At 46.5% G+C, this 21,947-nt stretch overlaps 1 protein-coding gene across 1 annotated transcript; it reads left to right on the forward strand.

The window, feature by feature from the left end:
* Positions 1 to 301: 301 nt before the first annotated feature.
* On the forward strand, positions 302 to 13,795 carry LOC142462859 (uncharacterized). The gene is made up of 3 exons (XM_075565075.1): positions 302 to 1,937; positions 4,082 to 4,181; positions 10,758 to 13,795. The coding sequence occupies exons 1-3, from the start codon at positions 376 to 378 to the stop codon at positions 12,321 to 12,323; spliced, it is 3,228 nt and encodes a 1,075-aa protein (XP_075421190.1). The 5' UTR covers positions 302 to 375; the 3' UTR covers positions 12,324 to 13,795.
* Positions 13,796 to 21,947: the final 8,152 nt, after the last annotated feature.

A 21,947-nucleotide genomic window follows, 5' to 3' on the forward strand; every position in this document is an offset into this window, starting at 1 on the left:
CCAGGGCTTATGTGTCAGGCAGCGCAGATTAGTAGCCAAAAAGAAGACATGGCTACACACATATATATATATATATATATATATATATATATATATATATATATATATATATATATATATATATATATATATATATATATAGTAACAGCAGTTTGATTTGTTATATCAATACAATATTTTGCATTTCTATGTCACACTTCCCTGAAATGAACGTGATATACAGAGTTGTATTTCTTATACCGTATGCAGGTCTCATGCTCACAGTTGTGCTGAATGTGACATTCCTCCTTAACTTGCCTGAGTGAAAAACCAAGCCACACCCACCTGACTAAATATAGTGACTTTTTTTACTTTCATTTTTTGTCCGTCTACAATATGGCGTCCGCTGGTTTGAGAGAGGAGTTAAGTTGTGCTATATGTCTTGATATTTTCTCCGATCCTGTATCTCTGGGCTGTGGGCATATATTCTGCAGGGACTGTATTGTGAGGGTGATGGACTGTGAGCAGGGATCCCATGTTTACACTTGTCCAGAATGCAGAGCAGAGTTTCAGGAGCGTCCCGCCCTGCACAAAAACCTGAAGCTGCGTAACATAGTGGAGCGTTGCTTTTCAAATAAGTCAAAGCAGGAGGGTGTGATTTTCTGCACTTACTGTATTGACTTTCAGACACCCTCTGTTAAAAGATGTGTTCAATGTGAAGCCTCCCTGTGTGAAAACCACCTGAGAGCACACAGCAAGTCAGTGGAACATGTCCTAACTGAGCCCACTGCTTCTCCTGTGAGCATTAAATGCTCCGTTCACAAGGAACCCCTGAAGTACTACTGCCATGAAGACGGTGTTTCTATCTGTGCATCCTGCTGCCTGTTTGGAGATCATAAAGGACACCAGGTGGGGCTGTTGACTGAGTACTGTGAAAAGAAAAAGGCTGAGCTGCAAAATGTTCTACAGAAACTGGTTTCGATAAGGGAGGAAACCGAGGAAAGAGCCATGGGGTTGCACGCACAAGTGGAAAAAGTACAAGACAAAACAACTATGACACTAGCCAGTGCTGCTTATCTGTTTATGGATATCAGAGAGCAACTGGATGTCCTGGAGAACAAAGTCCTAAGTGAGATCACTAGGCAGCAAGATGAAGTGTTACTGCAAGTCTCTGGAAGGATTCGGGAGCTGGATATAAAAAAGAGTGAACTGTCCCAACAAATCCTTCACATTGAGGAGTTATCTGGCGTCACTGATCCAATAACACTTTTAAAAGAATGTGAACTTATTAATGATGACTATTCTGAGGATAATGATATAATGGTCACTGCTGCAGATAAACTGGATGATGTACTGATATCAGTTACATTGCAGAACAGCCTTCACCAGTTGGTTACTATTCTCCCTAAACTTAAAGCAAAGAGGGGTTTTTATATGCAAGCTGCCTCAGATACATTACTGGATCCTAACACTGCTAATAATAAGATCGCTCTATCAGATGACCATAAAACTGCCTCTCATTTGAGCGCAAAAGACAAACAGCCCCGCACACCAGTTAAATTTATATTCTGTCAGGTTTTAAGCACAGCCAGTTTTAACTCGGGACAACATTACTTGGAAGTGGAGGTCAGTAATACAGGATACTGGGTAGTAGGGATGGCATATCCTAGCATAAAGAAAACAGGGAAAGAATCTCTTATAGGATGTAATGACCGGTCATGGGGCTTGAGTCTGGTCCATACAAAGCTGTCAGCACTTCACAACTCTGAATGCATATCTGTAGATATGGAAACTCCCTTGCAGGCACTAGGGATATACTTGGATTATGAGGTGGGGCGGCTGTCCTTTTATCAGCTATCGGACCAAATCAGACACTTACACACCTTCTCAGCCACCTTTACAGAGCCTCTTTATTCTGCCATTTATGTATGTGGCAACAGCTGGGTTAAAATAAGATAGATTTTTGGCAAGGGGCTATAGCATGAGAGATATAGAAGATGCTTATAATAATGCTAAATCTTCTACACGTGCCTCATTATTGCATTCTAATTTGTTTTGTAGATCAAATAACTCAAAAAATGCTAAGAAAATTCAGAAAACCATCAATTGGGATTGGTCTACACCGCTTTTCATTACCCAGCACAGTAGGCAGGCCTCTCAGATAAGACCTATTTTTTTACAAACACTGGGGAGTTCATACTCTGGACTGAGATATTCAACATTCAGCTGAACAAGGACCAAGATTTGCTTTCAAGAAAGCTAAATCTTTGGCCAATTATCTATCCCCCAGTTTATTCACTTCAGAGTCGGACAGTGTGCAAGTTAATAAGAAGCCAAGGGGGTTCTTTAAATGTGGCAAATGTAGCATTTGTTGTTATGCTAAACAACTGAAAACAATCAACATCACACATAGTAAGAGAACACACAAGATTCCATGCGTTATCAAATGCAATTCTAATTTTGTTGTATATTATTTGACTTGTGGCTGTGGTCAAGGATATGTTGGCTGGACCATTCGACCTCTTGAGATCAGAATCATGGAACACACCGCTCTATTAAGAGGCAGGATGCCATGCTCCCAGGATGCCATGTTCCCAGTCTCTAGACATTTTACTAACTGTCCTTCAGGTGAATTGACGAATTTTCAATTTTCTGCCATTGATTATATATCAGCCCCCATACGTGGAGGCGATAGAGTTAAACCACTGTATAAATGTGAGATGTTTTGGGTTCACTCTCTTAATACATTGTCCCCTTTTGGAATTAATGTAGAGTGGGATCTAAAACATTTCTTGTGAAAATTGACTCCTGCCTGGGAAACACCAACACTGTTTCTTTACATTACAGGCAGTCCTCGGTTATCCGACACAATGCGTTACTCAAAATGGCGTTGTAAAGCGAAACGTTGTAAAGCGAAACACGTTTTCCCATAGGAACACTGTTTAAATGAAAGGTTCCGTTCCTGAAGGCATTTTTAACACTAAAATACACCAAATATTTTATGCAGGCAATAAGATATGCAGCACACACATACATTATATAGTGTATATACTGTATTATATATATAATATAACATAATAAATAATATATTATATAGTATAATATAATATTATATAGTATAATATTATATATATATATGCTCTTACGACGCTTTGCAACGTTGTTTATGTGAATGTGTATATATATATACACACATACACAATGTTGCAAAGCATCGTAGGAGCGTTGGATCAGCCATTTTGGCGTTGTAAAAATGAATATAGGTATGCATTGCATAGCGTTGGATAAGACATTCGTTGTAAAGCGAAGCGTTGTAAAACGAGGACTGCCTGTATATTCATTTAACTTTCTTTATATAGTATCCATTTAACATTCCTTGTATACTATTATATGTTACATTCGGATATCATACCTTGTTGGACAAAACATCAGGATAAAACTGTTCCATTTATTGCAGGATACTTTATATTAAGTAATTTCTTTTCAAGAAAAGGCTATTCAGCATGTTACTAGGCTTATTAAATTTAATTTCCAATTTCTAATCTTCACAGGATCAAAATGTTAATTTGCCATTGAGTTTTGAATCACGCGTGATTTATCAGTTTATAGCATATATTTAGTTTATATTTAATTATTGAGCTTTATGTATATGTGGGTTTTATTGAATTGATTATTTGAAATGATTGTGATGTTATGATTACTTCTGAATGTCATGCTTTTTTCTTTTCTTTAGATATCCATTTTTATGATTTTATGTTATATTCAGGGTAATTTTTTAATTTAGTGAGATTCAGGTTTTCTAATATTTGAGTATTTGTAAATGTCTTCTTTTTGTGGTACGTTCCTGACACTAGTAGATTGTCAGCTCTTCAGTGTTTACATTCACATGTGGAGTACTGCTTCCTGTGGGGGTTTTTTACCTGGGAACACAGGTTGCATTTCCTCTGGTGAGGGAGTACCCATAAAGAGACACTTTTTTGACCCTAGAAGCACTCTTTGACAAAGCGCCGACAGGTGAGAAACGCGTTGGAGGTTTCTTACTTTTTTAATCTAGACGTCATGCCTCAATAAAGTTTTAGTTATTTTTTCAATTGGCCTCCAGTTTTCTTCGTTGCAGTGCTCCTTTTTTCAGCTATTCTACTTCAACTCCATCTACACCAGGAAGGATGCTGCGGGGTGTCGGAACCCCGGTCATGGGGCTCGTGAGTACCCCAATATTGACTGTCTTTACCGTGGATGATTGCTGCAACTTTTGGGATTGTTCATTACACTCGTGGTCACTTACCTGACATTGCTGTTGGTTTCTATTTGTGACTGACAGCGTTGCTGGGGTTAATGGTTGTACCCCATCACTGTGTCCCAGCACACTTTCCCTAGCAGCTACGGTTTACTCACATTTTCCTGTCACTCCGCTTCAAAGGTTTACAATAGTGTCTCTCATCTTGATATGTCCAGTGTTTGTAGCACCTTTCAATGAGGTAATTCCTCTATTTATTGGGTTAAAAAAAGGATCTAGGAATACTGGTAAATATAAAAACACGTATATATCACTGCTCATGACATATATACAGTGCTTAACATATCCCCCAAAAATCTACTCACCGAACCAAAAAATCTACTTACCCCTAGCCTCGTCCCTAGCCCCGCTTTAAAAAAAATTGAGCTAATAAGTAAGAACTAATAACATTCATTTTTGACATAAGTTTATTTATTGTATTACATTTATATTTAACTACAATTAGTCCTTGGTGTGTGTCTCTGTGTGTGTAAATGTCGGATCTAGAAAAAAAAGCCACATATGTGACTAGTTTCCTGTACCCCATAACCAGTGTCAGGATGCCCCCGCCCCTTCACAATGTATAAAGCAGTAATCCCGCCTGGGATCTTACCTGATCCGCAGTCCCTCAATGTTCAGGTACCCTCATTCCCGCAATGTTATACATTGGAGGGGATGTGTTCCCTACCTGTCTTCTGGGTTAGGGGGGATTCCGATGTCTCCCGTGTGAAGCTTGAGAGTCAGATCTGGAAGAAAGCAGTATAGGTTATTTCGGTGTAGGTATAGGGCAGTTAAGATATATAGCGTAAATAAGATATCCAGATCGAGAGTGTGTGACAGAGAGAGAGTGTGTGACAGAGAGAGAGTGTGTGACAGAGAGAGAGAGTGTGACAGAGAGAGAGAGTGTGACAGCGAGAGAGAGAGTGTGACACAGAGAGAGAGTGTGACACAGAGAGAGAGAGTATGTGACACAGAGAGAGTTTGACAGAGGAGAGAGAGGGTGATAGAGAGAGAGTGACAGAGAAAGAGAGAGAGAGAGAGAACATGGGTGACAGAGAGAGAGTGTGGGCGAGGTAGTGGGTGAGATGGTGGGTGAGTGACGGGGTGTGTGACTGACACTCGGGTTGGTGGGTGAATGACTGACACTTGGGTGGGTGAATGACTGACACTTGGATGGGTGACTGACTGACACTTAGGTGGGTGGGTGTAACACATAGCTCACCACAAACGAGGCGCGACCGCTGGGCTGAGGTAGGGATTAATATAGAACGCCCACCACAACCGCGAGGGTGCGTCTAGAGTGTAGGATAGTCTTGCAAGCCGGGTCTGGGTATAGAGGACAGCGTAAACGGGGTACTTGCCGGGTCTAGGAGTGGAGAGTAGCGGATCATTGGGGTACGTAGCCGGAGTCAGGATTGGAGAGAGTAGAGTCGTCGTAAAGACAAAGCCAGGGTCAGTGCAGGAGAGAGCAGGGTCATCGTAATGCAAAGCCAGGGTCAGTCCAGGAGAGAATCACAAAGTCCAAGGTACAAGGCAGGGTCAGGCAGCAAGATAAGAGGCAGACAGGCTAAGTGCAGTGAGGTTCAGCGTCACAAACAGAAGTTATACTCGGCAATAAAGGAGAGTTCAGACAAGGTATTTAAAGGTAATATGGAAAATAGCTGAAGCGCTCAAATGCAGGTATATCTCAAAAACTGGGTTCTTCCTGCTCCGTTTGTGCTGGTGCGCTTTTTGGTCTCCCTTTTCCCTGTAAGGTATTTAAAGGACCTCCCACCAATGGAAGACGTCCAGGAAGCAGAAGCGCCCTCTTTGATAGGCTGCTGGATCGTGCAGGTGCATCCTATTACACAATTCCAATGCAGCATAGCACTTTGCAGTTAGCATGAGCAGCAAACACTATTGGTTGAGATTTTTATTGTACAGCTGTGCTAGCTCAGACCCTGATGTCCGGTTTAATATAAAGGTGTATTCTAGTGAGCACTTAGTATGACCCCGGACAAAGTCATTTTGATGAAACATGTTGGGCCTTTTGATCCTTTGAGGCCACCGTATCAACCCTTTATGGAATCCTGATTGGGAGACGCCAACCGAGATGACTAAAGCTTATTCCTGGTTTTGCATGCTGAGCAGCTGAGCAGCTGATTAGGGAGCAGTCACCACGGGAGGAGGGTTGAAGTGAGCCCAAAGTCACTTCTTGCTCATATACCAGCAGGGAGAGTGTGAGTTTGTTACAATTCCCCTCTGTGTTGTTTGTCTTCATGAGTAAATGTTAATACACTATACCCTTTGCATTTGTGTTCTTGTCTTCATATGAGGTTAACTAGGAGTCCGCAGACCTGAGAATTTCACTATATTGAGCAAAAGTATTTTGTGTATTTCAGTGCTATTTATCACTGGGTTTATTTGCACATTTAACTGTACACTTTTTGTCACTTTGCGCCACGAGCACTTTTTGGTTTAAGGCGTCCTATTACACAGCCGATTGAGGTAGAGGTGGGACCTCGAGAGAGCGCGCGCGTAACCCGCGCATCACTCTGGTGACCCGGTCGCGTGCCATTCGTGCGCGCCACGACACTCGCGTCAGCTTGGGGGCGGAAACCGGAGCCGGGACCCGCAGAGACCGCCGGGGAGAGCACACATATCGCATGCGTCGCGCGTCAATGCTGCAGGTAGGAGAGTGCACCCTGGACACGGGAATCGCGGAGACCGACGGAGCCAGTGCACTGCCCGTGCCGCGCATGAGTACCACCACTGAGATGCCCTCCTTGAGTGCCACTGGATCCTGACGGACAGGTGAGGGTTAAGGAAACAGAACAGCCAGAATGGCGAATCCTCACAGTACCCCCACCCCCCCTCTAGGAGCGACCTCCGGGCGACTCCATGAAGGCTTTTCTGGAAAATGAAAATGAAATCTCCTGACCATTCTTGCCACATGAACCCGATGACTAGGAACTCAAGACCTCTCTTCTGGACCGAATCCCTTCCAGTGAATGAGATAGTACAAAGAGCCTCTGAAAAGTTTGGAATCTTGGATAGATTGAATTTTGTATTTGGGCTGACCCTGTACCTAACACGGAGGTGGTGGGTAGAACAGGGACCGAGTGTGCGTTCTGGATCACTGGTTTGAGTAGCGACACATGGAAGACCGAAGGAATTCTCTTGGATGTAGGTAAGGACAAACTATAAGCTACCGGATTAATTTTTTCAGAAATAGAGAACGGACCGAGGAATCTAGGTGCGAACTTCATCGACGGGACCAGACTTTGTCGCCAGGCCTGAATTGAGGAGCTGGTCTGCGATGGAGATCAGCCTGACATTTCTGTCTCTCGACGGCTGACTTGATATTCCTTTGGATCCTTTTCCACGGAGTTTGAAGCTCCTTGATCCTGTCGTTGACGGCTGAGAACCCTGAGGTAGCAACTGTAAGAGGAAGAGTAGCGGGATGGAACCCGTAATTAAAGAAAAAAGGAGATTCAGTGGTCGATTCACTACGAAGATTATTGTGTGCGAATTCCGCCCAAGGAAGAAGCTACGACCAACCGTCCTGGGAATCGAACACAAAGCACCGAATGAATTGCTCCAAAGACTGGTTGGTCCTCTTCATCTGCCCATTAGTTTGTGGGTGGTACCCAGAAGAAAAGTGAATAGATATGCCCAACTGAAGACAAAAAGAGCGCCAGAATTTAGATACGAACTGCGATCCTCTATCAGATACAATCACTGTCGGAACCCCATGCAGACTAAAGATCTCCTTGATGAATATCTCTGCAAGTTTGGGAGAGCTAGGCAGGCCTTTGAGCGGTACAAAATGTGATTGCTTGGAGAACCGATCTACTACAACAAGAAATGGATAAGTGTCCATGGCCGAACCGGAAAAGGTAATGGCTGAAGTAAACTAGCAGGGAGGTTTCTGGAAGTCTTAGTCCTGGCACAAGTTGGGCACGCAAGTACAAAGTCCTTAACATCCTTCTGCATCCCATGCCACCAGAAGGTCCGGGAGATGAGATCCAATGTCCTCTTTGCCCCGGGATGACCTGCCGTTTTGGAAGAATGTCCCCACTCCAGGACTTGTTTGCGCAAAGGAGGAGAGGTAAACAGACGACCCCCAGGAACCATAAGGTTGTCAGGAATCTGGTTTTGCTGAAGAACGATATTCTTTAAAGCCTCAAAGTTAGTGGAAGAAAGGATGAGTTTAGATGGAAGAATAGGGAGAAGGGGGAGAAGGGTGCTCCACCGTTGACAAACTTCATCCAGTAATCAATAAATCTTGAAGGGCCCCAAATAGACTATAACGGAGTGGGTATATTTCAAAATGGCCTGTGAGTCACCCATATACACCAAGATCAATAGTAATGAGGAAGCATACCTTATATAAACGATCCAGGTAGAGGTACTCAGCTATAATGGTCATAAAGAATAATTGTAAGCTTCTTACCCACTCCTGTAGTCTCTGGTGGTCCACTGTGGCGTGCCAGCCATTGAAATAGAAATCCAGAGCAAAGAGAAACAAGGAGCAAATAGCGCACTGCCAGGGAGTCAGGTGGTGAAAAAAGTTAAATCCTATTTATTTCAGTACATCAACGATAAAAACATCACCCCAGAAGGGGAACAAAAATCCTCCTACGAATTTCGGACGGGTAGGTCCTTTATGAAGGAGTATAAAGCATGGAGCAAACTGGGTGTCTTATATACCCCTCTCTTAATAATAAATAATTGAGGTTGATTGAAAAAATTGACACACCCCTTCACTGCGCATGCGCATGACGTCACGCGAGGCGCCACCATCTCGGACAAGGTGCCAATGGGTAAACACGCCCCCCGTCCACCCGTGCATGCCCACTAGGGTGCTACAATCATTATATACCTCACCATGGGCCTGTCAGTACGCAATACATCCCCGCCCCCAGGACATGCCTTCGGGCCACCGATTGGTCTGTGCGCCGCATCTCAGCCAATAGAAACTTAGGTCAGAGACTGCTACACGCCCACCCGTCAGTGCCACTCCGGACGGCCCAGAGTCCCTCGGAACCTGCACCACGATCTCTGGCAGAGCCACCCTGCAAATAAACACAATGACTGATCAAAGAAAGAAAAATCCCCTTACCACTATGTCTGTAGATGCAGGGTGACGTCACCGCTGGCGACCACCCACCGTTGCTCCAAGTCCCACACATACAACATACAACAATACAGTTTATACACATCCCCTGTCACTATTATGATACCTGGATGACAGGGGCGATTTAAAAGCAGTACATAGTCCACAAATGGACAAGAGATATCACAACACATTTTAACATCATTATTAAAAGATTATATATCGTTCTGCTATCTTGTACATATGTTCATCCTCCTAGAGTGATGAACCGATGACACAACAATGTAACTTCATGATGATTCATAACATTTCTATTTAAATTTAATTTCAATACTAATAACACACCTTTGAGTGGCACTAAATGACTTGAGTGGTGAAAAACCTACAGACCAAAATACCAAACATTAATTAAATAAACTCCTAAAATCGGTATACCATTATTGACTTACAGAATAACCCCTTCAGGGCCACAAAAAAGATCGGAAAAGGAAAGGGGTGAGAAAAAGGGATTACAAAACACAGAACCCCAGCAAGCTCTTTTTGGAAACCCCTGAGCCCCCACAAAATATATATATGTATATGTGTCAAAATGGAGTGCTATTGAGCACTCATTCTGTGTTTTGTTAACCCATTCTCAGCTGTTCCAGCTGGTGGAGGTTAGTGGCTCCTCCTTCCCAGGTTTTAAGCCCGCCCCTGCCCACTTGCCTAGTTTGCAAGTTCCTCATTCTGCTGGATATAGACCCACTGTGGTCTTTCTCCCTCCTAATAGAGGTAAATGAGAATTTTAATCCTAATAGAGGTATATTAGTATTTTATCTGGTAGTGTTAGGACTTGCGAACAGGTGTCTGCCTTGACGTAGCTCGCAAGCTTACAACGCTTTGGCCAAAGGGTTAAACTAAATGACCCTATTTCAAGAGTATATATAAGTATTTTACTGTGTATTTCTGTCATGTTGGATGTAGCATTGGGCTTCTCTGTCATCTGTTGTATTGATGCACATATTAAATGGAGAAAAAATTAAAAGGGCAGCTTGCACTGCTGCTTTAAAGCCTGAGCATCATGACAACACATGAGATCACATAACACAGGAAATCACATGACCACGATATGAATGTGCAATTGGTCCAGGACTCAGAGCTGCTGGAGATTGAAATTGAGCCAAAGGTATTTATTCACTGTCACAATTGCGAATGCGTTTCTAAATGTTTATTTCTAAACAAGAAATATTGCACAGTTGGAGATTGTTGGCTTTCTTGTACATAGTATACTTAAAAAAAAAGTATCCAGTTTCATCGCAAGAGACAAAAAAACAAGAACGTACTGTAGGGAGGTAAAAAAAGCTTAATCAACAACCGGTTTTCTCAAAACAGACTTTCAGTTTCATTTCCTGGCTTTGTTTTCAGATGGAGCCTGCAGAGTGGACTTGCTCCCTATGCCTGAGAATTTGTACACATCCAGTGAAGCTGATATGTGGCGATACCTTCTGCAAGAACTGCATTGAGGATGAGTTTGATTGCCAGCAGAGAGCCGGAGTTTACACCTGCCCTGTATGCAGAAATCAATTTGAGAGCCGTCCTGAACTGATTACAGAGGTACTGTTAGATCCTTATCTTTCTAGTCAGAGACAGCAGGCTGAGATTGTCTGCATTTATTGTGAATACTCTGCAGTACCTGCTGTTAAAACATGCGTCCAGTGTGAATCCTCCTTCTGTGATAATCACCTGAGAAAACACAACAAGTCACTGAACCATATCTTAATTGAACCTACCGCTTCCCTGGGAGGTAGAAAATGTTCCATTCACAGGGAAATCCTAAAGTATTTTTGCTGTGAGGATGCTACCTGCATCTGTACTTCATGCTCTGAGACTGGAAAACACAAGGGACACCAGACAGAGTTGCTGACTGAGTCTTATGAAAAGAAGAAGCTGAAGCTGCAAACTTTTTTAGAGAAACTTACACGTACTTCAAAGAGGGAGGTAACTGAGGAAAGACTCCGTGAGCTGCAGAAAAATAAAAGGGATGTGGAGGAAAAAGCAGCGGAGATAAAAGACAGAGTCAATACTCTGGTTAAGGACATCAGAGAGCACCTAAATCTTCTGGAGATCCAAATCATGAGTGACATCAATGGTCAGAAAGAACACATTTTACTTCAGATCACTGATCAAATCCAGCAACTTGAAATGGAAAATGACACACTGTGCAAGAGGGTTTTTCAAATCAAGGAGTATTGCAATATTGCAGATCCTTTAATCCTCTTAAGACGGAGTGAACCTGCTACAACTGATGCTGAAGAGGCAGACAGTGAGAACGGACAGCAAGATAACCAGAAGGGTGGTGCTGATAATAAACTGGATGAAGTACTGATAACACTGACCTTAGAGAGATACTTTCACAGGTTCACTGACATCATGGCTGAGCTCAAGGTGAAAGGCGGGTTTCATTTCAGAAATGCCCATGATATATCACTGGAGCTCAACACAGCTGCGGGCAACATCGTTATATCAGATGATTTAAAACAGGCCCATTCCAGTTTACTACAGGTACGTGATCAAAGGCCAGAAAGGTTCAAAGTATTTCAAGTACTAAGTACTAGAAGTTTTTCTTCAGGGCAACATTTTTGGGAAGTGGAGACCAGTCAAACTGGACACTGGAAAATTGGTGTCACGTATCCCAGTATACTGAGGGAAACGGAGAAGTCATATTTGGGATATAATGAGAAGTCCTGGTGTCTGCGTTTTTGGAACACTTTAATCCTTAGAGCTCAGCATAATTATACATCCAAAGATGTACACGTAGATTCTCCGCTAAAGAGCTTTGGAATATATCTTGACTATGAGGCTGGAGTTCTATCATTCTATCAGTTGTCTGACCCAATCCGACACCTACACACCTTCACTACCACTTTCACAGAGCCTCTTCATGCTGCCTTTTTTCTACACAACAATAGTTGGGTTAAAATCAAAAACTAGACACATTTACCAATATTCTCCAGCAACAGAAGACCAGTCACCAATACTACAGACATCAAAAGCAAACATGTTCAGCACTAACAAATACGAACATAAAATACAGACACTGATATATGCTTAAAGCATCTTCACCGGGCATTGACACGTTGGCTATTTGTGATTATGGTCACAATAAACTAGAATACCATGGTGTTTGCATACGACTGAAGCTAGTGTTATTGCAACCCGTGGCACGCTGCAATAGCACATACACAACGCGCCAGTGGGAGAAGCAGACATTGTTTTTAATCAGGGGGACCGGGCTATCACGCAGTTTCACCCACACCAGCACACCACGGTTTGCAATACCCTTGCCACATCGGTATATCGGAGTGTTTGAATTTGTTCTTTTGATGCTATTGAGATCCGCATACATCACATCTGTTTGGTTAAGATGTACAGTATATTATTTCAGATTCGTTGTCTTCTTCTTTGGAGACTACTATTCTCATAGCAGCAACAACTAATTCCATGTATCTGTAGCCCCGGTCGCCTTGGGCTCCCAGTGACCCCCCCCCCTTACCTCCGCAGTGGCAGCGGGTGTTGTCGGAAGGTACTGACAGATGGGGGCAAGAGCAGGGAGCGCCATCCGGTTAGCGGGGGCCGCCATCTTTAGTTACGCATGCGCAGAAGGGGTGAGCAGTGCTGCAGCCAAGTGAGGGCTTTTGCGCAGGCGCACGAGTGCAGGAGCGTCTGCCATTGCTTATAGGTTCCGCATGGGGAACTACAATCCCCAGCAGCCCCAGGGGCTGTTAGTCATCTGACCCATGACAGCCAATAGGGTGCTAGGATTCCCTGCAGCAGGGAATAGATACTTTTGGCATGCTGTGAGCCACACCAGTCGGTGCTGGGACAGTATAGGGGTAGGAGGTATGTGAACAGGGGTCAGTGACCCTCTGTACTAAACCAGATTCCCCCTAGGCCCCAGCTAGACCCCGACTCCCCTCAGCTAGTGGTTGCTGCAGAGACCGGCCCATAGTAAAGGGACACGGCCCCGTAGTACCAGAGTGAGTGTGGGACACAGACAGGACACGGCGGTCTCCTGTTCAAAGGTGTTTTGGGACCAGACACCTACTACCTGGACACTCCTAATGGTGGTACCATCCACACGAAACCCACCCACCATAGAGACGAGGACATTGTGGCTCTCAAGTACAGCAGCAGCGTGACCGGGTGTGGACACACCCGGCAGGTACCTTCCTCACGTGCACCAACATAAACTGTACAGTGACGGTGCTGATCCCGCCTAAGGGGTGGGGGTATATTGTGGACACTTATGTGGTAGAGTGCCCGAGGGCCTCAAAAGGTACTGTGGGGACTGTGGACAGAGTGGGGGAGATTGGTGGGCGGTTACAGCCGTGTGTGGCAAGTGGGTAGCTGTAACCAGTAGCCATAATATATATACTGCTATCAGTAAACTGTTATTCTGTGTTGCCCTGTGTGTTCATTGTGTGATCATATGCCTACATACGTATATGGGTCCTGTAACGGGAAAATCCACATAGTAGGATCCGTTATAGGTGGAGGCACTGATGAAGACGGTTCCAGAGTTCACCCCCGGCAGCGGAGGCTCAGACCTCTTGTGAGCCACAGGTATTGCACCACACATACACCGTAGACACATATCTCACAGAGGGTGGGGATACATGTGCTACATATCCTTTAATGTACAGATATAACCAACGTTATTGCAACCACTGGTACGCATCAGCAAGAGAAGCGACCATTGTTTGAAAATAGCCGTGTGCAAGAATGGCAACAGTGGATGCGATAACATTGGCTACATCTGTATGAAGTCACTACTGTTATCATTACATTTACATTTGATGTTTTGGTAAATCTGTAAAAATCAGTTGTGTTTAGCATTGTGTTAAAGATGTAGGTTTATATAGGTCCAAATACCAAGCTTAATAAAGTAAACATGTCAATGGATTTAGTTCATTTTGGTCCTACACAAGACTGTATACCATATTTACTAAGTGGTGCTACTCCATAAGGGGATTTATAGTGCCGGAAGACACCTAATCCACTTCAAAATGTGTCTAATGGAATAGTACCTTTTAGTAAATATGGTGCATGGTCTTGTGAACCAATATGAATACATTTTCATGTTTATTCCATACGCTTGTTACCATATTGAAGCCCATGCCTGAATTTGTTGTTCTTTGTGGGCCCTTACAAACCTCCCAGAGCTTCCTAGGTTATAACTAACCTCCCAGTGCTTCCTAGGCCCTTACAAACCTCTCAGTGCTTCCTAGGTCATAACTAACCTCCCAGAGCTTTCTAGGCCCTTACTAACCTCCCAATACTTCCTAGGTCATAACTAACCTCCCAGAGCTTTCTAGGCCCTTACTAACCTCCCAATACTTCCTAGGTCATAACTAACCTCCCAGTGCTTCCTAGGCCCTTACAAACCTCCCAGTGCTTCCTAGGCCCTTACAAACCTCCCAGTGCTTCCTAGGCCCTTACAAACCTCCCAGTGCTTCCTAGGTCATAACTAACCTCCCAGTGCTTCCTAGGTCATAACTAACCTCCCAGTGATAGAAGACACATTAATGCCAAAGGGTAGGGTGACCAGATTTTGAAAATGAAAAACCGGCACAATTTTTTTTTATTAATACAAGTGACATTACTAAAAAATGAATCTTATAATGATATTTATCTAATACTGTCACCATTGATTCATTCTACCTCTTCCCATTCTCTCTCTACCTTCTCCCCCATTCTCTCTCTACCTTTCCCCCTTCTCTCTATCCCTCCCCCTTCTCTCGATCCCTCCCCCTTCTCTCTATCCCTCCCCCCATTTTCTCTCACCCTTCCCTCCCCCATTCTCTCTCTCACTTCCCTCCCCCATTCTCTCTCTCCCTTCCCTCCCCCATTCTCTCTCTATCCCCCCCCATTTTATCGCACTCTCCTCCCCCATTCTCTCCTTTCCCTCCCCCATTCTCTCCCTTCCCTCCCCCATTATCTCCCTTCCCTCCCCGATTATCTCCCTTCCCTCCCCGATTCTCTCTCTCCCTTCCCTCCCCTAGTCGCTCTCTCCCTTCCCCCCCATTCTCTCTCTCCCTTCTCTCCCCATTTACCCTCTCCCTCCCCCTTCTCACCCACTCTCCCTTCCCCCGTTCTCTCCCTTCCCACCCCCATTCTCTACCCCCCATCTCCCCACTCTCTCTCTCTCTCTTCCTCCGCTCCTCCATCATCTCTCTTTCTCTCTCCGCTCCTCCATCATCTCTCTCTCTCTTCCTCTGCTCCTCCATCATCTCCCTCTCTCTCTTCCTCCACTCCGCCATCATCTCTCTCTCTCTCTCTCTCTTCCTCCGCTCCTCCATCATCTCTCTCTCTCTCTCTCTCTTCCTCCACTCCTCCATCATCTCTCTCTCAATCCCCTCCTCTATCATCTCTCTCTCAATCCCCTCCTCTATTCTCTCTCCCCCCAATTCTGTCCCCTTCCCTTGTCCATTTTCTCTCTTCTCTCCCTTCCCCCCATTCTCTTTTCTTCCCTTGTCCATTCTTCTCTTCTCTCCCTTCCCCCCATTCTCTCGCTGACCTGCACAGACACACAGCCACTGACTGACACACACAGCCACTGACACACACACACAGCCACTGACACACACACACAGCCACTGACTGAAACACACACACACAGCCACTGCCTGACACACACACACAGCTACTGCCTGACACACACACACACACAGCCACTGACACACACACACACACAGCCACTTACTGACACACACACACACACACAGCCACTGCCTGACACACACAGCCACTGCCTGACACACACACACAGCCACTGCCTGACACACACACAGCTACTGACTGACACACACACACACACAGCCACTGACTGACACACACACACAGCTACACACAGCCACTGACTGACACACGCACACAGCCACAAACACACACATACAGCCACTGACGGACACACACACAGAGCCACTGACTGACACACACACACACAGCCACTGACAGACACACACAGCCACTGACATACACACACACACACAGCCACTGACTGACACACACACAAAGCCACTGACTGAAACACACACACACAGCCACTGACTGACACACACAGCTACTTACACACACACACACACACACACACACACACACACACACACAGCCACTGACTGACACATACACACACACAGCCACTGACTGACACATACACACACACAGCCACTGACTAACACACACACAGCCACTGACTGAAACAAACACACAGCCCCTAACACACACATACTGACACACACACACAGCCACTGACTGACACACACACACATCCACTGACACACACACACACACAGCCACTGACTGACACACAGCCACTGACTGACTCACACATACACAGCCACAGACTGACACACACACACAGACACACCAGCTCTGAGGAGCAGCTGCAGGGGGAGAGGGAGGGTGTCCTAGTGTGTCCAACCTTTCACTGTGGAGTATTGGAGGAAGCCATCTTGGGCCCTGGCCGCAGGCACCTCACTTCCGGCTCTCACTGCTGAGGCTCCGCTGTCACTAACCCCGCCCCCACCCTCTGCAGCTAACCCCGCCCCCACCCTCTGCAGTCAGACCGGCCTCAGCTCTGTTCCTTCTCTCCTCTCTGTCTGCATTCTCTGCTCTATGCTGCCCCCCTGCTCTGATGGCCAAAACCGGGACAGCCACAAAAACCCGGGACATTTTAAATAATGTCGGGCAGCCGGGACAGACATTCAAAAACCGGGACTGTCCCGGCTAAACCGGGACATCTGGTCACCCTACCAATGGGAGTAAATGGGCCTAAGGTGTTTTCTGCATTTTATGGAGAAACACCACTTATTAAATATGGCTCTTGATGCCTTTAAAAAACATATATAGAAGTAATTTTAAATAATGTTTTTAAAATGTGTTGTATTTATGTACAATGAGACTTTTAATCCGAGGTACTGTAGTGCCGACGAATATTCTAAAACAAATCTGGGCCAATCACCAACAAGACCCAGGTACATGCTGGGTACATCCTGGGTACATGCTGCAACATTTCAGTGACATTTCTGCAGACGGACTAATGGACCATCGCTGTGGTCCCTGGCAGTCCCATTCAAACTGAATGGGATAGCCAGGGACCCCTGCTGTGTTAATCAGATGGGCCATTAGTCTCTGCAGAAATGTCACTGAAATGTTTGCAGCATGTACCCAGCATGTACCTGGATCTTGTTGGTGATAGCCCCAGATTTTCCAAGGCAAGATTTAGAATACTAGTCGGCGCACCTGTACTTATCAATCTTCTTTACTCCAGCCCAATGATAATGTACTCTAAAACCCTAACCGTAACCCCTTGCCCATAAACCCTTAACCCCTTACCCTAAAAACCCTAATCTGTTACCCTAAAAAAACTTAACCCCTAATCCTAAAGCTAACCACCTATTGCAGGGCTGAAATGGGCGGTTACCAAGTGTTCCTCTGTGTCTGAATGGCCAAGGCTAAAAGTCCCTTTCCGTGCGGCAAGTGGGTAAGGAGACAAAAAAGTTGCTACAAATTCTTATAAACATATGTTAATATACTGTATGCATATACTTGTAAAAATGTAAAATAAATGATATTTTTTCTTCGCTAAGAATTATATATGCAGGACAATTATGCATTATGTATCTGCTTTTGCATATGGCTTTTTAATTCCAATTTCCTGAATAATGCCAAAAGTTCACATACAATATATGTAATGGGAATATACCCACACCACTCTACATGAATGACTTGCACACACCGGAACGAAGAAAAATTCTGTAAAGACACATCAAGAGAAAATGTAACAAGTAATCAATATACAAGGTGATGCTGAAAAGACAGTGTCCCAACGACCCCACTCTAGTCTGAGCGCCCAATAAATGGGGGGGTGGGGGGGAGGAGAGAGGGGACACTAGAAAATAGAACATCCAGGGAAAGACCACCAACAACACCACTTCGTAGTGCTAGAGAAATGTCTGACAAACCCCTAAGGACAACAAAGTGTTAATGCCCACCTCTCTCCCCTGGGGGTGGGGGTGGGCTACACTGCAATTTGCTAAATCTGGGGTGTTCACCATATTCAATAATAAAAAATAAAAAAGTAAATCAGGATTGAAAATCCAGACAAGGATTGCATGTTGTTTTCAACCAATTTGCTGCAGTACCGGGTGAATGCACACAAACATCTTGTCACTACAATTGCATGCCATATAGCAGGCCTGCCCAACTCGTAAAGTGAGAAGTGCCGAACTGCTCCAAGGAAAAAAAATTTGGGCCGCACGGGTTAAATCATCATCATCATCATCATCTCTCCTCCAGCACCTCTCCGTCATCATCATCCTCATCTATCTCGCATACCCCCATCTTTCCCCCTCACCCACACAGTACCACCCTCCACATCAAAAACACAATACCCCCTCCACATCCCCCCAGCCCATTCCATGTCAGCAGCCCCCCCCCCCAAGTCAGCATCCCATGTCAGCATCCCCCCCATGTCTCTCTTCCCTCAATATAACACTCTCTCCCCTCCCCTAAATCACACCCTCTCCCCCTCCTCTCAATGACACTCTCCCCCTCCCCTCAATATGACACACTCTCCCCCTCCCCTCAATATGACACTCTCTCCCCCTCCCCTCCATGTGACACTCTCTCCCCCTCCCCTCAATATGACACTCTCCCCCTCCCCTCAATATGACACACTCTCCCCCTCCCCTAAATCACACCCTCTCCCCCTCCTCTCAATATGACTCCCCCTCCCCTCAATATGACTCTCTCCCCCTCCCCTCAATATGACACTCTCCCCCTCCCCTCAATATGACACACTCTCCCCCTCCCCTCAATATGACACTCTTCCCCTCCCCTCAATATGGCACTCTCTCCCCTTCCCCTCAATATGACACTCTCTCTCCCTCCCTCCCCTCAATATGACACTCTCTCTCTCCCTCCCCTCAATATGACACTCTCTCCCTCCCCTCAATATGACACACTCCCCCTCCCCCCTCAATATGACACACTCTCCCCCTCCCCTCAATATGACACTCTCCCCCTCCCCTCAATATGACACACTCTCCCCCTCCCCACAATATGACACTCTCCCCCTCCCCTCAATATGACACACTCTCCCCCTCCCCTCAATATAACACACTCTCCCCCTCCCCTCAATATAACACACTCTCCCCCTCCCCTCAATATGACACTCTCTCTCTCCCTCTCTTCAATATGACACTCTCCCCCTCCCCTAAATGACACTCTCTCCCCCTCCTCTCAATGACACTCTTTCCCCCTCTCCTCAATATGACACTCTCTCCCCCCTGCAACTCACATCATACACCCCTGCACCTCACATCACTTCCCCCCCCTGCACCTCACATGTCAGCAGCCCCCCCTCACATGCCAGCAGCCCCCCCTCACATGCCAGCAGCCCACCCCCCCTCACATGTCAGCAGCCCACCCCCCTCACATGTCAGCAGCCCACCCCCCTCACATGTTAGCAGCCCACCCCTCACATGTCAGCAGCCCACCCCCCCACACGTCAGCAGCCCACCCCCTCCCACACGTCAGCAGCCCACCCCCTCACGTCAGCAGCCCACCCCCCCTCACATGTCAGCAGCCCACCCCCCTTACATGTCAGCAGCCCACCCCCCTCACATGTCAGCAGCCCACTCCCCCTCACATGTCAGCAGCCCACCCCCCCTCATGTCAGCAGCCCACCCCCTCTCACATGTCAGCAGCCCACCCCCCCTCACATGTCAGCAGCCCACCCCTCCTCACATGTCAGCAGCCCACCCCCCCTCACATGTCAGCAGCCCACCCCCCCCTCACATGTCAGCAGCCCACTCCCCCTCACATGTCAGCACCCCCCCCCTCACATGTCAGCAGCCCACCCCCCACCTCTGCACCAGCCCGTTTTTCACACCCACCCCCCACCAGCCCGTTTTTCTCTCACACAGAGACACACACACACACACACACACACACACACACACACGTGTGTGTATATATATATATCTTATACTATATAATTGAAATTTGTGAGATTGTTACTAGATGTGGTGAATCTGATTGGTCCGTGGGTCTGTCACTCAGCCTCTGGCCAATCAGATTGGTCCATGGCCTGGCCCCGCCCCCGCAAGCCTCTTATTGGCTTGCTTCCTTCTATGACCTCACCCAACCACCCAGTCTCTATCCTCTTCTCCTCCTCACCCCGCGGCCTGCCACCCGGCCACTCTCCTCTTTCCTCTTCACCCCTCCCATCACTCCCCCCCTCACCCGCAGCTCACCTCCCCGCTACCTTCCCCCTCAGCTCTACTCTGGCTCCCAACCCCCGCCGAGGGCGCTCCCCCCTCCCTGCCCCCCACCACGAAAGACCATTTGCCAAACGGCACAAGCCTCTCAGCGGTAGCTCTGCCAGCCCCCTCTCCTCCTCTCCCCACGACAGCTCCAGCGAGAGGCAGGCAGTGAGCAGGAAGCGTCAGTGTCACTCCGAAGAGCGCGTTCTGAGGAGCACATTCACAGCCACACCAGCCAGTGACACAGTCTCCTCCCGCCCCCCAACGCTCCCCAATACTCCCAGCAGCCACAGAGGCAGGAAGGCATTTAACCCCATGGGGAGAGCCCCCCCTCATAGACTGGAGGGAGCCACAGACGTCACAGGCAAGAGACTCCAACAGACTGGCACTGTGTGTGTCACTGTGTGTGTCACTGTGTGTGTCACTGTGTGTGTCACTGTGTGTGTCACTGTGTGTGACACTGTGTGTGTGATACTGTGTGTGTGTCACTGTGTGTGTTTGTAACACTGTGTGCTGCGCAAGGGGCGAACCAGAGCTGCGCATGGGGGGGCCAGAGCTGTGCAGGGGGGGGACCAGAGCTGCACAGAGGGGGGGGGGTGGGAGACTGGAGATGCGCAGGGGGGGGAGAAGCAGAGAGAGAGGGGAAGCGGAGAAAGACTGGGGGAGCAGAGAAAGAGACAGGGGGAGTGGAGAGAGGAGGGAGCGGGAAATTTTAATCCCGGGCAACGCCGGGTCTCTCAGCTAGTGTGTATATATTCTCTCCCGTCTTGATTACTGTAACCTCCTGCTGTCCGGCCTTCCTGCCTCTCACCTGTCTCCCCTACAATCTATCCTAAACGCTGCTGCCAGAATCATTCTACTCTTTCCTAAATCTGTCTCCGCGTCTCCCCTCATGAAATCGCTCTCCTGGCTTCCGATCAAATCCCACATCACACATCAATTCTCCTCCTCACTTTTAAAGCTTTACACTCTTCTGCCCCTCCTTACATCTCAGCCCTAATTTCTCGTTATGCACCATCCCAACTCTTGCGTTCTGCTCAAGGATGTCTTCTTTCTACCCCTTTTGTATCTAAAGCCCTCTCCCGCCTTAAACCTTTCTCACTTACTGCCCCGCACCTCTGGAATGCCCTTCCCCTCAATACCAGACTAGCACCCTCTCTATCCACCTTTTAAGACCCACCTTAAGACACACATGCTTAAAGAAGCATATGAATAGCACGGTGGATTATACTGGACACATGATACATAAAGCTTGGTCCCCTGCAGATGCACTTACCAGAATTCC

This window comes from Ascaphus truei, chromosome 11 (assembly GCF_040206685.1).
Source record: "Ascaphus truei isolate aAscTru1 chromosome 11, aAscTru1.hap1, whole genome shotgun sequence".
Lineage (NCBI taxonomy): Eukaryota > Metazoa > Chordata > Amphibia > Anura > Ascaphidae > Ascaphus > Ascaphus truei.

What these genes read in the sequence shown, in the direction of transcription:
- LOC142462859 (XM_075565075.1), top strand. Translation starts at nt 376, where the DNA reads ATGGCGTCCGCTGGTTTGAGAGAGGAGTTAAGTTGTGCTATATGTCTT. An exon ending in AGCTGGGTTAAAATAAGATA is followed by an intron (nt 1,938 to 4,081) that starts GATTTTTGGCAA and finishes ATTGGCCTCCAG; the next exon opens with TTTTCTTCGTTGCAGTGCTC. An exon ending in GAACCCCGGTCATGGGGCTC is followed by an intron (nt 4,182 to 10,757) that starts GTGAGTACCCCA and finishes CTTTGTTTTCAG; the next exon opens with ATGGAGCCTGCAGAGTGGAC.